The sequence below is a fragment of the Oreochromis niloticus genome, linkage group LG10, assembly GCF_001858045.2.
Source record: "Oreochromis niloticus isolate F11D_XX linkage group LG10, O_niloticus_UMD_NMBU, whole genome shotgun sequence".
NCBI lineage: Eukaryota > Metazoa > Chordata > Actinopteri > Cichliformes > Cichlidae > Oreochromis > Oreochromis niloticus.
The window spans coordinates 9,474,354-9,489,616 of NC_031975.2; the positions used below are offsets into that span (position 1 = coordinate 9,474,354).

Here is a 15,263-nt window from a genome sequence, read left to right on the forward strand (position 1 = left end):
GATGGATGTATGAATGGATGGATGGATGGATGGATGGATGGATGGATGGAAGGATAGATGGATGGATGTATGAATGGATGGATGGAAGGACAGATGGATGGATGGATGAATGAATGGATAGATGGATGGAAGGATAGATGGATGGATGTATGAATGGATGGATGGATGGATGGAAGGATAGATGGATGGATGTATGAATGGATGGATGGATGGATGGATGGATGGATGGATGGAAGGATAGATGGATGGATGTATGAATGGATGGATGGAAGGACAGATGGATGGATGGATGAATGAATGGATAGATGGATGGAAGGATAGATGGATGGATGTATGAATGGATGGATGGATGGACAGGCAATAAATATGAAGCCACAACCACAGGAGGCATTTTTGTCTGAACACATTAGCTAAGTTGCAAACTACTAAACTGCAAAAAAAGAGGAACCGTCGGCCTTGTTAGCTAACTGTGAATTGTCTCTTGGTTTTTGTAGTTTAAAAAATTGAGTGTTTCAGGTGTTGATGCCTTTTTAAGCATAACTGCAATTATTTTCTGCGAGATTTTGAAATTCTCTGTACAATGCACCCATTTACGCCTTTACTACGGATGGAATTTGCTTACCAAACATTAGATAATATCTCAACACTGCACTTCTCCATGTAGGATTAAATCTTACAAAAAAATAAAAAATGCAAAGATGCAATGACCAAAATGCAAAATTTCATGCTTTACAGACACGTCACAGTAGCTTTGTCCATCTTTTACATAAAGCTGATGGATAAGTTATCCAGTTTCATGAGTTTTGGAACTGGTAGACAGCTTATTACCTTTAGACAGAACTGGCTTATCTGTTTTTATTTGTTTATGTACAGATATTTCCCTAAATGTCCCAAAATTATTGCTTAAGATAAAAAATATCTAAAAGACTTTAGTTTGATCGTTGCCTAAAAATTAAAGTTACAGAATCTGCTTAAAACTTTTCTCTTTAAAACTGTCAAACTTTTGGAATTTCTTGATAAAACTGTCCTCATCCCTGCACCTATCCCTAGCATCCTCATTGATACATCCATCAACCTCTCCTCTTTTTTCCTACCTGGCAGCTCCATCTTCAACATCCTTTGTCCACTATATCCACTATCATGTCTCTTCTAAAATACATATTATGTAACAGATATAAGGTGAAATCACTTTCCCCCCACTGTTTCTTGCATTAGAGACTAGAAGAAGCTATACCATCATCAAAGATATTACCTAAATATTATCTAGGTGATTATTTATTGTGTTCCACCACCACCACCTCCTTCCTTATTTAGCTTCCCCATACTTGATTCCCTGGTGTGGCTTATAAACTCATGATATGATTTTTACTTACGGTACATGTGCAGGAATTTACTGTAGTCTGGTCAGCGTACAAATGGAGCATTTTTAATTCACTTGGCAGAGCAAACACATTTATTTACTTCATGCCAATGAGGAGATAATAAACACAGGTAAACCAGTGTGATTTGAGAAACATTAGATAATCAATCATTGTGTGCACATGACAGTTACCGGTGGTCTCGATCCTTCAAAATGACTTTAAAAAACACAGAATTCCCCATAACACAGATGGTACAAACAAAAACACGGCAAAGCAGCACAAGCTATGAGCAGCCTCTGAGAAGAAGATCAATCACTGGATGAGAGGGATGAGGATAAAACGACATGAGAGAAATGTAACTCAAAGCAAAGCACGCATAAACATGCGCACGCGCGCAAACGCGCTTCCAAGCGTGCGTGTTTACGGCTGAGGGCCCAGACGTGGAGGACTAAAGCAGCTGCAATCCAACTGCTACAGACACAACAATGAGTCATCCTGGCTGTTGTTCTCCTCAAACAGTCACTGGTGGGAATTCCTGGGAGGCGTCCACAAGTCATATTATTGTGACCATACCTGAGTCACTCTGCTGGCATAAGTGGAACCAGTAAGCATCTACTGTAGATCTACTTAAAAACAGGTACAACAATCACGACAAACAGCACCTGCACATAGCTGTAGTTAATACGTAACACTTTTCTCTTAGTAAATTTTGTTGACTTCTGACTTTTTTTGTGGAATATTGCATATTATTTTTGGAAAAAAGAAAGGAAGAGAACGCCAACATGTATGCGGGGTTTAATGGAAAATCTGATCTGATTACAGAGCACCACCAGCAAGAAGTGAATCATTTCTTTAATTTCCTGGCCTGAGCTGTTGACATCATTACACAAAGACATTACTGAATTTAATATTGATGTTTGAAATTGCAGTACACACCCTCTTTAGCCATAAACTGCAACTTCTGCAGTAAAGAGAGGAAACAGCCCTTAAGTGCAAGAACCAGCTTCGACCTCATCATCTCTGCTGTAAGTTGCAAAATGAAAAAAGCAGAGAGGCCTTCAGAGGTGGAGGACTCATGTAATATGCATAGCCACTAGTCTTTGAGTGTGCCTGTGTGTGAATGTGTGTGTCTGTGTTGGCTGCAGCTTTCATGGCAGAATGACAGAGGAGTAGGAAGAGAAGGGAGACAGGCAAGGAATAAGAAACAGATAAACATGTTTTGGACCTGGCGATGGTTCTCCTCTGTCTGACAGATGTGAAAGAACTGCAGCGGTCCAGCAGAACAAATATGGGGGAAAAAATAGAGACAAAGGGCTGCAATTCCCACTTCCCTTCTTCCAATCTCCCTCTGTTCATCATACCTCCTCTCCTCCATCGACATGTCATTTGTTGCTTGCTGCCGTGACACAACTCGGAAGGCACAACCACATGGCAGGAGACTTTCACTGTGTGGGTGAGCGTGTGCAGAAGCAGAGATAATCAAAGGGCTTCCAGCTTATACAAAAGATAGGGAAGGTTAATTAGTACTGTGAAGAACATTAATATTGGAGAAAAAAAATCTCTGAAACATGCTGGACACTCTTCCCTCTTGATGAAGAGACATATCAAAGGACAGAAATGCTTTCAAAGGCCACATTAAAGGTAGATTTAAAAAACTGTTGATCTCAGAATAATGAACACAAAGCCTACGAGAGGACTTTCCAGTAAATTAAAAAGAAAACTGATGAATTGGACGGGATGAAAGTTCAGTCTTAATTACAGTCCAGCTCTAATTGACTGGTAGACCAATTACTGTGGTTTTTGTGGGTAATGTATCAGTGAGCGAGCAGAGCCAAGTGCTGCCGTGCTCATAATTACAGTAGACATCAGATTAGACCAATGAGTGAGCGTAGCATACACAAATATGCAAACACACGCAGGCTTTGATTCATAAGCACACATTAGGCCGAGTTTATCCATTTGGGTACAATCGCGACAGATGCTGGGATACAGCGGCAGAATGTAATGAATGGATGATTCAAACATGCTGCGTATTAGTAAATGCTTTGTTGGGCCTGCAGATGAAGTGGTCGTGGAGTGTTTCTCCAGTAAATATTAATCGTTTTTGTGTAAATATGCTTCTGTTCTGTTTAATTAATGAGACTTGAGAGCACAAACTCAGAAGAAAATACCCAGATTGCGGGAGGCGGCGACGGTGACCAGTCGCATTACTGTCAACCAGCAACGCTTTAAGCAGCACGCACTCCGGCGCCGACAAGATGCACGTCTGTGACTGATATCTGATGTCAGCGCGCGCCGTGAGACGCAGGTTACCGTGTCAACATCACACTGCGCCTAAACTGGGTCACACAAACAGATGCACGAAACAAAGCAGTGTAAATACAGTGTGTACGCCTAATCCATTGCTCTGCTTCTGCTTTTTTATTTAATTTTTGCCAAATCAATGAGAGCCGAAAGCCTCGAGCTGGTCGAGCTGTGATGAAACAGAATGAAACGCCCGCGATTGACAGCAAACGAGCGCACGGCGTTTTGGGGTCTTGTCTGTTTGCGGTTGTGATAAAGATCTGTTTATTAGGGAGTCAAGATGAAAGGATAAAATATGAAGAACTGGCATGTTAGAAAAAGAAGCACGGATTCACTGCACACCCACTCTCAGACACACAGAATATAAAATGAGAAGCAGGCAGCCTGAAGGGCGGAGCAGAAAAGCCTCTGACCAGAAACTAAAAACTCCAATTCCTTGAGCAAGGCGCTTGACCGAAAGTTGCTCCCGCAGAAATGTAGAAAAGTGAAAGGGATGGGAACGGCTACGTTTAGAGCCCGAAGGCATCGGGAAGCTTCAAGAAGGGCAAAGATGATCAAAAAAATAAAAAATAAAAGTGTTGGTAATGTTTGCTCTCTAAGAAAAGTTCCACCACTCAGTCGAAGACATTTTCCAGGAAGAACTCTCTGAATACTAATAGTGACATGAATGATGGTCCAATCATTCTTACTCACGGAGTGATGGAAGAAAAACTCACTAAGCGTAATTTCATTTTTGGAGGAACACATTCTGCTAATAGAGTCTGTCGCTCTAATCCAGCCTGATATGGAAAATGTATTCATCTGTATCGGAGACATGATTGACACCTGGCGCGGGTACCATATGGGCTCCGGCGGCGACAGCAGCACTGAAATAACACAGCAGGTGCTTTGATCAAAGCAACTTCCTATTTTCATCACCACGCTTCTGAGGACATCTGCATAGCGGCTTTGCCCAAGGGAACGCTGACACAGCAAGTCGGGCTTCCTCGGCATCAGCACAATGAAACTTGATGTGTGAATGCGTGTGTGCGTGTGAGAGAGGGAACACACAGGAAAACACACTTCCTTTCCTTCCCCAAGCAGCCAGGGTCAGAGAAAACACTGAAGGACTCTCCCTGATGAGGATGAAGATAAGTGGGCACAGTTTCAGAAGGTTGTACAAAGGGGATCCATAAAGGGAAGTATTCACTGCGTACCGTACAGCCTGGGTTATGTGAAGTTTAGCTCCAAATCATAAACTTTTGCCAGCAAAAAGTTGGTTCACAAATGAAATTTCTAATCTCAAAGTCATTTTTATTCATTCTGCTGCGACTGCAGGATTCATTGATTCATCGGAAAGTGCAGCCATGGTGTCACTGTTTAAATTTGAATGCAGTTCTCTGAGGTACTGTGATATAGGCAGACAGTGGAAAAATGGCCCAGCTGTTTCTGCTGTTTTGTTGGAACGCATAAGCTTGAGCATGAGAAAGAAACTCACCCTGAGTCAATGAATATGTGGACCAGGAGCCAATATGATAACAAGCTCAAAAAATTTGAATTCCACAGGCAGATACAGCCTAATGTTCAGGGTTTAGCAACTGATTTAGTTGCAAATTAGCAAATATTAGCATGCTGCTAACATCTGAATACTGAGAGACAATTATATGCTGGTGCTACACTGGGAATCTATCCAGTGTTTGCTGAGATAATGTAGTCAGGACCAAAGTGATTCAGAATTACAATCCCTAGAGCCACAAAACTAAGCTTGGTTAAAAATCTATATTTAAGTGACTTTTTTCTTTAAGTTCAGTTCTCACGGTTTCTTTGGAGAATTTGTTTTGTGCCAATATAAACTACAACAACTGCTGCAAAAAATGTCTAAAACCAGTAGAACAGTAGAACTATTAGTGTTTCTGTGTTTGGAACACATGGGTATTGCACATGAAGCATTCTCCAAATATTTGCAACATTTGACTCTGAATGTCAAAATGCCACTTACCAATTATGATATAAAAATTATTGTAGTTAAGGTGATGGTTTTACACACACTGACACACTAAACAACTCCACAATGCAATTAGTTTGTGGTCTTGCATGCAATGCCTGAAAAAAGTAATAAACCGCCTATGGCTAGCTATCTAGTGCTGGCATCATAATTGATACTGATAATGCAGACTCCTCCTGGTTCATATTATTTGGTGGGCCACCTATTATCCACTATAAAGCCATGGAGGTGACCACTGAGGCCTCAGTCACCCAGGCCTGAACACCAGTCAGCAAACCCGTGGCAACAATTTCACACTAGCAACTGCCAGCAACCTCCAGCAACCACTTGCCAACCAGCAGCAGAATACACACATCAGGGGGGGCACCAACAGGAGTTTTAGCAATTTTTTTTTACACTGAGCCCTAGCAACCTCCAACAATCACTTTCAATCAGCCAGGGAATACACATTTTTTCCTTGCGACCGGTGGTTGCCAGATGGTTGCCAATACGTCTCTAGCTCTGCGTGACTGAAGTAAAAATGTAAAAGGTGTTAAGAGCTCCACAGACAATTTTTTAACATTTGAGTACAGCATAAGTGTACATGGAGAGAAAATGACTGCACTCAAAATAATGAATGTACCTGCTACTAACTACAGAAGTATGTAGGATTTGAGTTGCAATGCAAGAATAAGCTCTTTTCTTTAGGAGGTCAAATATCAATTATAGTGTTTTTGTAGTTTCTGCCTAAAGTCCTGACATTTAAAGATACAAACAAGACAAACAAGGCCTCTGGATCGTTTGGATTTACAAACTTCTCATATTTAAAAACCATTACCAGTAATGCCAGACTTTACTTATGGCTCTCCACTTAACTATCGAGTGCCATTTCACTCCTTTTATCTCTGCATGTAACAATACGAAAAGCCTGAGCCGTTGCTACTACTCCAGATGGAGCTACACAAACATCTCCAACTGTACAAGTGAGGGAAAAAAACAACAGTGTGCTTCATATTTCTTTGAAGAGCAGAAAAAAAACAAGCCTTCAGGCATATCCCTTTCAAGTCCTCAACCCACGGAGCTCCCAGAGAGCTGTTTTCAAACTAAAACATTTTGAACTGGAAAAGTACCGACTTGCAGTCAAATCAATAAAAACAGGAAAACAATCAATGCAGCAAATAAACTCTTCAGCATGTTTTATGTAAGGACATAATGTAAATGATCTCCATATGTTAATACGGCTATAACCCTGCAGGGAAACAGCTGAGATGAAGCTTGTAGTGAGTGCTTGCACACTCACCCGGGTGTGACATGTCTTCAGCCCTGAACAGATAACGGCACTGCAAGAATCTGCCTGAACACTGTAGCATGACGAACCCCCAACGCAGCCCTCAGCTGCCTCTGAGTCTGAGCAAAATAAACCGGTATTACCAACAAGGATTAAGGTAAAGGTTCTGTTACTTAGAGGTGAACAACTATAAGAAAAACATGAATATAACACACAATAAAAAGGATGAGTTTGTGCACGTCTTCCTTTCTAATCATCCTCAATGCAAACATGCAGAGCGCATCGAAGGAGCCGTCCAATCCGATGGATCCTGACCACTAAGAAGAACAGGCCGATGAAATATGCATGACAGGAGAAAAGGCTCCCTGCCGTAGCGCACAGAAACGTTCTGCCTCCCTCTCTCTGAGCGTAAAACATTGATGGCAGCAGCGCTCGGCGGTGCAGCAGCTGAACCGCTGGATTGAGTGCTGAGCTGAACCATTGGAGGGTTAGCAAGTTCACATCTAATTCTGGACTGCACCCACAGGACCACTGGGCTGTAAAAGGAAAGAGCTGGGCAGTTTTGCCACGAAAAAAGGCTTTTCCTGGTTTAACCAAGGCAGTCATGTATGTGTGTGAGTATTCAGAGTATAAAGTTTGCCTGTGTGTGTGTGTGTGTGTGTGTGTGTGTGTGTGTGTGTGTGTGTGTGTGTGTGTGTGTGTGTGTGTGTAAGCAGTACCATCCAAAACTTTCATGTTTAGGCTTCTTTGCTATTTAGAGGCTAACAGTGTTAACCTCTTCAAGATACCTGGAACAACCTGACTGCAAAGTGAATTTAAAAACTTTGATTTACTTTTAATGTGAATGAAAACTTCAAAGGTATTTTATAGCGAAGAGTTCTGGGGGGGTTTTCAGTTTAATTTTATTCATATAGTGTAAGAATATAACGTGAGTCATGTGACAACGTGGAACAAGAGTTGAACCTCTACCTGCAATGTTTCTACAAGTACAAACTTCTTGTGACAGGTAGGGACAAGATGTAGCACATTTTAAGAAGTCAACATCCATCCATCCATCCACACCTACAACCAATTCAGAAACACAAATTAACCTAAGATTCACGTCTTTGAACTGTGGGAGGACACCAGAGGACCCAGAGAGAACCCACGCAGAAAGGCCTCAACCAGCCGGTGGATTCAAACCCACCCACTGCTGCCTTCTCGCTGTGCAGCAACAGTGCTAGCCACCTCACCACCGTGGGCACCATCACATGTACCCTTAGAAGTTTGACATTTTAAAGAATACATCTTCCCAATCCAAACACACCTACACTGCCAAACTTTAGAGTAACTGTAGACAAATCTCCACGTTGTGAGTTTCTCTTCATAAAATCAATCCAGTTGCACTTCATAACTGCAAGTTCCCTGCAGCTATGAGCTTTTATTTCTAACTGCAGGGAACTTGTGCATAATATAATGAACCCCTAGTCTGCTGTATTGATACTAACTATTGTTGTAACTATTTAAACACGTCACAGTAGTGTAACTTCTTTCCCTTCCGTGTGCCCCACTCCTAATCCCAGCTACTGCTATCTACTGAACCAAGTATATTTAAGTGCACGGTGTGAAGGGTTTAATGACTAACCGAGTTCTGCTCTCACAGAAAGTATTCAGGGCTGAGCTGTAACAGCATTTCTTGAGTTATGACAAAGAGTTCCATTATTTGTGGTGATAGCCACAATTTCCTGCTGCTAAGTGCCTCGACAAAGCTCATGCTACGGAGAGTGCATTATGTTCCAGTGACAACCAGCAACTTTAGATTTTTTTCACCAGACTCACTCAGACATTGAAGATTTTGGGCTTTTAATAATATGAATGTCAGCAAATTATTTTTCCCACTTTTGCAAAGGAAAACATGACAACCCTGTGTTGCACCACTAAAGGGACAACAGATTTACTTGTAATTTATTGCTTGTCATGTTGCACAGAGCTAGCTAACTTTAACCTAAACTGCACGTCCACAATATGCTTAACGTTTAATATAAAATTGGATACGTTCATGGTTTAAGTGTTTTAAGTGACAACGGACAAGACCAGCTGACACCTGGCAGTACAGGTGGAAGCTTTTGTTATTTTGTTACAGATCTAATAGAAATAACGCCAAGGTTTGTCGCAAAACTTTGTGTTTTACTTTTGGTCTCATCTATCATTTATTTATCATATTCTTGCTTTATATCTGGTGAGTCTACATATGCAGTTGTTATACCACCTTCCCCCCTTCATTCCAATGTCATTTAAATGCAGACTTTATAATCACTGCCCAAATAACTATTTGGAGGTGCTGTCAAGATGGTCGCCACGTGGAAAGACTTCCTTCAAGAAGGACTTTGCCGATAGCGATCAGGGAAATCTATCCTGTTCCATTGGGGCAATCAAGTTTTCATTTTCCCTTATAGCTTCATGGCTTAGGACCATACCACCCTGAACAGGGCAACCTCGTCTGCTCTCAGAAGCTGAGCAGGTCAGGTCTCGTTAGTACTTGGGAATACCCGGTGCTTTAGGTGCTTAGAGACTGCAGGGGCTCAGGTTGAACAGTGGGTCATCTACCATCCGAATGGCAGCGGATTAATCCCTGATTCCTTCAGTCTGCATTCCAAAGTACCCTTGGGCAAGATAGTGAACCCCTGATGCATCCATGTGGGTGTGTGTGAATGTTAGAAAGCGCTTAGGCATAGATAAAAACATTGTATGACTGTCTGTGTGATTGGATAAATGAGACTTGTATTAAGAAAGTGCTTTGGGCACTCAAACAAGTAGAAAGGCACTACATAAATACCAGTCCATTAACCATTTACATGGTGAAAGCAACACTCATAGACAATCTAAACATTAGACAATGCACAAACGCCAAAGGCATGCCATTTTTTTTAAATGGCGTAATCACATCAGTTTATATATCATCTACACATTTCATCCATCAGATACATCCTTGCTATCTATTCTGCTCCATTAGTTTGCACTCTATCTAATGTTGTTTTAATGAAACAAGAAACACCTCTTCTAAGTGACTAAAGCTCAAATCTTTGTATATTCACACCTTAGTCTAACCCATTCCAATCAACTCTGAACTAAGTAGTGATGAGCAAAATGTCATCCACTTCTTGTGTCTCAGTTACTTTCAGCACTCCAAAATGTAGTAACACAGCACAACATATGGATGCTGACATTTCCACTGTCTGTCACAGTCACTATAGAAAACATGGGGATCAAAACAGGTTTCGCTTCTTGCTGGAAGGAGAAAAGTGACAAGGAGAATCTTGCCAGCAGTTTATTTCTTCCAATCTGCGAGAAAACTCACACCGTCAATAGCCAAACTGATGATATGCACACCACAAAGACAACCATTGTTCTTAATCTGCTTGTTACAGTTTATCAGCCCACTTTGATAGCACTCTCTCAACACATACACACATACTTGTAGTGCTGGGAAAACAAACACTCTTCTGATCTGCCCTCCTCGGGGCTTTGTGGGCTCTGTGAAACCTCTGTCTATCTAGACAAGAGTCAACCTGGAAACGGAACAAAGACCCAGCTCCTCGCTTTGCATTGTTATTTAGAAAAAAGCCGTAGCTATAATAGACACACAGAACTGGATTGCACACACACATAAAAAAAACACACACCAGAGGCTTGCCAAAGACTCATTCTCATTTTCCCAAAGCAACATTGATCTGATACTGGAGTCAGACAGAGAGGTATGAGAGTCTGGCTGTAAGCAATAAGCACCACTTTAAACACATCATTAACCATAGCCTGTGAAAGTCCACCTTTGTCAATAAAGATTTAACCTGGCCAATGAATCCAGTCTCTAATTATGCTTAGTTAAATGCCACTTGCAGGGATCTAAATAAGCTATAGGTGAGGACAAAGTTTATGTAAATAAATAAGAGGAGACAAAAAGTAACAATCAAGGGTTTGCGCATCTGAACAGAGTGGGTAGGGGTAACTCAAGCCCTAAGGTTTTACATATAATGTCAGAAAAACAGGTCAGGACACCTGTAGTCGCCCTTTCTCAGAGAAGGAAACGGTTCTGGAAACACTGTGTTTGCTTTAGTTGGGGGTGCTGCCGGTGTAGAAAGTAGAGGAGGCACTACCAAACTCTGCCTCTGACCAAAACAATCACTGCTGGCAAACTGGAAATACTCCAGGAAATACTCACCGACAGGGAATACTCCTAGCAGTAGTCTAGTGACCAGTGGTTGCCAGGTAATCCCAAATCAGTCTGTAATCCTGTGTAAATGGGGCTAAGGAAGCTTGCAAGCATTGACTGATGAATTAGTTCTCCACCCTGTGGTCACGTCCAGCCACATCAAGATGGAGGGCATAATGCTACCTCCATCTTTCATATACAGTCTATGACTATTACACACGATGCTCAATTTGACTTCACATGTAGAACTTTTAGCATGGTCACCTCCCTAACGTGATGTGTCTACACAGAATTACTGTATCAAATACTGTTTTTTTAAACCAGGAGAGCCACAGTAAGCGTCTTTCACGATATTAGAGCCGGTCTAACGCACAAATGGGGAAATATACTGCTGTAAATAAAGCACACATGAACCGTATCCTCTAATACAACTACAGAAAAATGCTTCACCTCTTGTACCACATGCCATTAAAATGGTCCAATGCGCAAAGCAAGAAGTGTGAAGGCCAGTACTAAGCAGCGACATCAGCCGTGGTGTGTTATTGGTTTATTAAGCTCAAGTGCCGACACGACTGCTCTCTGTTTACGGGACCACTTCTCTGTTAGAGGGAAACCAGCGGCCTGATAAGTCACATGTAGCTCTGAACCAATGACCTGTGTTAAGGAGGCATAATTGTCTTTTTACCGCAGGCTCTAAATCCATCCTCGCCTTCATCTCACTCACTTAGTCGCGCCATGCGGACTGTTGTTGCCTAGCTGCAGCTGTCCTCAAGTTGTGTCTTTTGTTTTGCTCTTGTTTTTGACTGATAGGCAAGGTCAGCTGTTTGTTTGTATTTTTTATATAGAATCCCAGTAACAGGCAGTGCTATTAGAATGGATCTAATAGTCTAAAAGTATAGCATGGAGTAGTGAAGGATGTCTTACAGCACGAAGCAAAAGACTGAAATCAGTTCAATTAAAAAGATTTTTCATCATCTTTCATAAGAAGGAAACCTCTTATCTCAAAAATTATACATTTATGGATCAGTAAGTATATATGCGATTGTGCTGATGTGTGTCTTCACGTCTCTACCGACCTGCAGCCATCTGCATGTATCCAGCCAGGGTGCAGATCCTTCTCTCACATCCTCCACTGGGCAGGAAGATGGTGATGATGGCCAACAGGGAGCTGACAGCCAGCAGAGCACAGCCTCCTGAACACAGCACCGCACTGGTCTGAGGAAAAACACAAACACAGGACAATTTCATTTTATCTCCACCGATTCGCCAGCAAGTACTCCGAGCAACACGTCGATTAACCCACATTTTGAGCAGCGGGAGCGAATGTGGAAAGCTCCTGTCATTACCTCACTGTCAAAGATTTGGGATTTGTTGCTAAATTCGAAACCATTCCCCAAAACCAAAAAGTCTTTGCTTTGGTATTGTGTAATCTCACAGTTAATCCCCCACTAACAGGTTATTAGCTCTCTCAGCTGGAAAACAGCACTGCAAGGCCAAACAAGAGGGCACCGTCCTTATTCATTACACCTTCACTTAATCACACACATGCTGAGATCAGAAGAAGCCAAACAGAGGCAGAAGGCCAACAGAGAGAAGACATTCCTCCACAACTTTTCTGATAAACCACAACTACACTTAGAACAAAAAGTAAGGTGTTTGTGTTTGGTCGATTTTTTCTTGTTGTAACTATGCTTCTTGCCAATAAATCTTATACCGTTGGAAAGCCTGTTTGTTTCCCTTTGATGGTGCCACATTTGTAAGGAACACATTGAGTATATGGGTTGATCTCATGAAAAAGTTACCAAATCGTCTTTGCCAATGCCAAACAACTGCTCTTGTTTGGTGTTTTGGTGTCTTGGATTGTATGATTGAAGCCTGAAGCAATGAGACCTATTGGCGAGTTAAACATGTCTTCATTTAAGAAACAGAGGCCTCAGTAGCATGCAGAAGATCCATGCACAGCCACAACAGCCTGGCACCTCCTCCTCATGCTGGTAGCGAGCTTGGTCACACACTGCTGTGGGATGGCATCCCATTCTTCAACCAGCAGTTGTCGCAAGTCAGCCAATGTGGTTGCGTTGGTCACCCTGGTAAGAACAGCACGTCCAAGCTGATCCCACAAATGTTCAGTGGGGTTGAGGTCAGCACTGCGGACAGATTATTCCATCCTCTCCACTCCCAAATTCTGGAGGTAGTCTCTGATAAACCCCGCTCTGTGGGGGCGAGTGTGGCCATCTTAGAGGATAGACTTCGGTTCCAGAGCACAACCCACATACTCAACTCTGCTGTTCATACCTTATAAAGATGGGCTCATTATAAGGGAAATAAACTGGCTTTTCAACAGTATAAGATTCATTGCCATGAAGCATTGTTACATCAAAGAAATAACTGAGCTAGACAAAATTCCTTCTTTTTGTACTCTTTATATAAACATGCATCCTGGAGAAATTTGGCTCTTTGTCCTATGAATGGTTTAACCGTTTTTCACTGGGATCAACTATGCTCACCTGTCCTCTTCTGCTTCTACTTTTAGAGACTCCTAAAAAGTGGCAGCTAAGTTTAAAAGCCACACAGTGCGTTAGCCCTGAGAAAGAGTGCGTCTGTGTGCGAGTGAGTTCGAACAACCTGTGTGTCTTTGTGGCGTTGTTTGATCTGCATAGCCTCTCAAACTGACTCTCGAGAAAGCCCCCACACACCCTCCGCAGCACACTTTAAAAGGTGTCCGTCGTCGACAAGCGCGGCGCACAGACATCAGGCTCAAAACAGCGCCACATCAGCGATTAGCATGCGGGCGGGGGCGATCAGAGGGAAATGTCTAACATTCACAGGGGAATTACAGCCCTAAAACACGTGTCATTATGCATGTTCCTGATGTGACTGACGTGAATGGAGGGAGGATGAAAGCGGAGTGATTTCCATGCCCGACAGAAGATTTAATTAGCTTGTTCTGGGTGTTTGGCAGAAAGGCAGAAAGGGGAGCAGGGAAATACTGAAGTGCTGTAATGTTGGTGGCAATGATGATCATTATTCTTTTGACCTTTATTTGTCCAGGTCTGCTGAGAATATGCGGTCTGCTTCACAAATGGACAGCATACATAAACAGTGCATTTGCACACATTTACATCTGGCTTAGCTTCTTAAGAAGTGTAGGCTAAGTGCCTTGCTCAAGGGCACCTTGAACACAGCTATAAAGCAATAAAAAGGAACTCCCTGAGCAGATAAGTGATTTTATTGCAAATCATTCGGAGGAACATTAAAGGTTTCATTAAATTTAATTTAAAGTCTAATGCCATCATTGTTAAGCCCAGTGACAATATCTCAGTCCTCCAGCAGAGCAGCATCTGGCCACTTAGGTCTTCCTTTGTCATGCACAGCTGCCCAGAGAGCTCCACACAGCACAAACAAGCGTGCAAGCAAATGGAGAAAACCTCCTCACCGGTTTGAGCATTTAAATAAAACACTGCAGATACAGAAAAAACAAGCAAACGACTAAATACATAAAGGTGGCAAGCCGCTCGGACTGTAATGAGTTCCAAAGCTATTTGCAGAGGGCACGAAAAAGTGATGAATGACCTGATGTGACTGGGACACCATTATTTATGCTATAGGCTTGTCTATTCTGAAGATACTGATGTTGGTTATTCATGCTCATTGGGTATAGAGATAGATACTGATCATTCTTTTAAATGTAATAAACACAATTTTTATTTAAACGGAGTATTAAAGGAGCCTAATCTTACATATTTTAAATACATGGAAAGAAAAAATGTTATTGACTTTAAAGGAGTAGACTAATATATTCTAGCTGCACAATGCTGGGCTGTGAGCACTGTTCCCACTAAAGGACATCAGGCCTTCTTTCCACCTGTGTGTCTCTGACAGTTTGGTCAGTAGTCTGCAGGAGGTCATTCTGTAGGGCTCTGGCAGTGCTCCTATTTCTCCTCACACAAAGGAGCAGGTCCTTCTGCTGGGTTTGTGCCCTTCTCCAGGCCTGCCCAGCTCTTCTCACAAATGGCAGTCTCCTGGTATCTCCCTCACACTCTTTAGACTGCGCTGGGCAACACAGTAAACCTTCTTCTGACAGGTTGTATGGAAGTGCCATCCTGGAGGAGCTGTGGACTGCCCATGCAACCTGAATGGGCTGCACGTGCTGTCTCA

The 15,263-nt window shown here is 42.3% G+C and overlaps 1 protein-coding gene across 1 annotated transcript in view; it reads right to left on the minus strand.

Moving 5' to 3' along the window:
* lhfpl7 (LHFPL tetraspan subfamily member 7) overlaps positions 1 to 15,263 on the minus strand; it is a 111,355-nt gene that overhangs the window by 66,549 nt on the left and 29,543 nt on the right. The window contains exon 2 of the mRNA XM_005471960.4: positions 12,182 to 12,320. Coding sequence (XP_005472017.1) covers positions 12,182 to 12,320 — 139 coding nt within the window. The remainder of the gene's footprint in view (positions 1 to 12,181; positions 12,321 to 15,263) is intronic.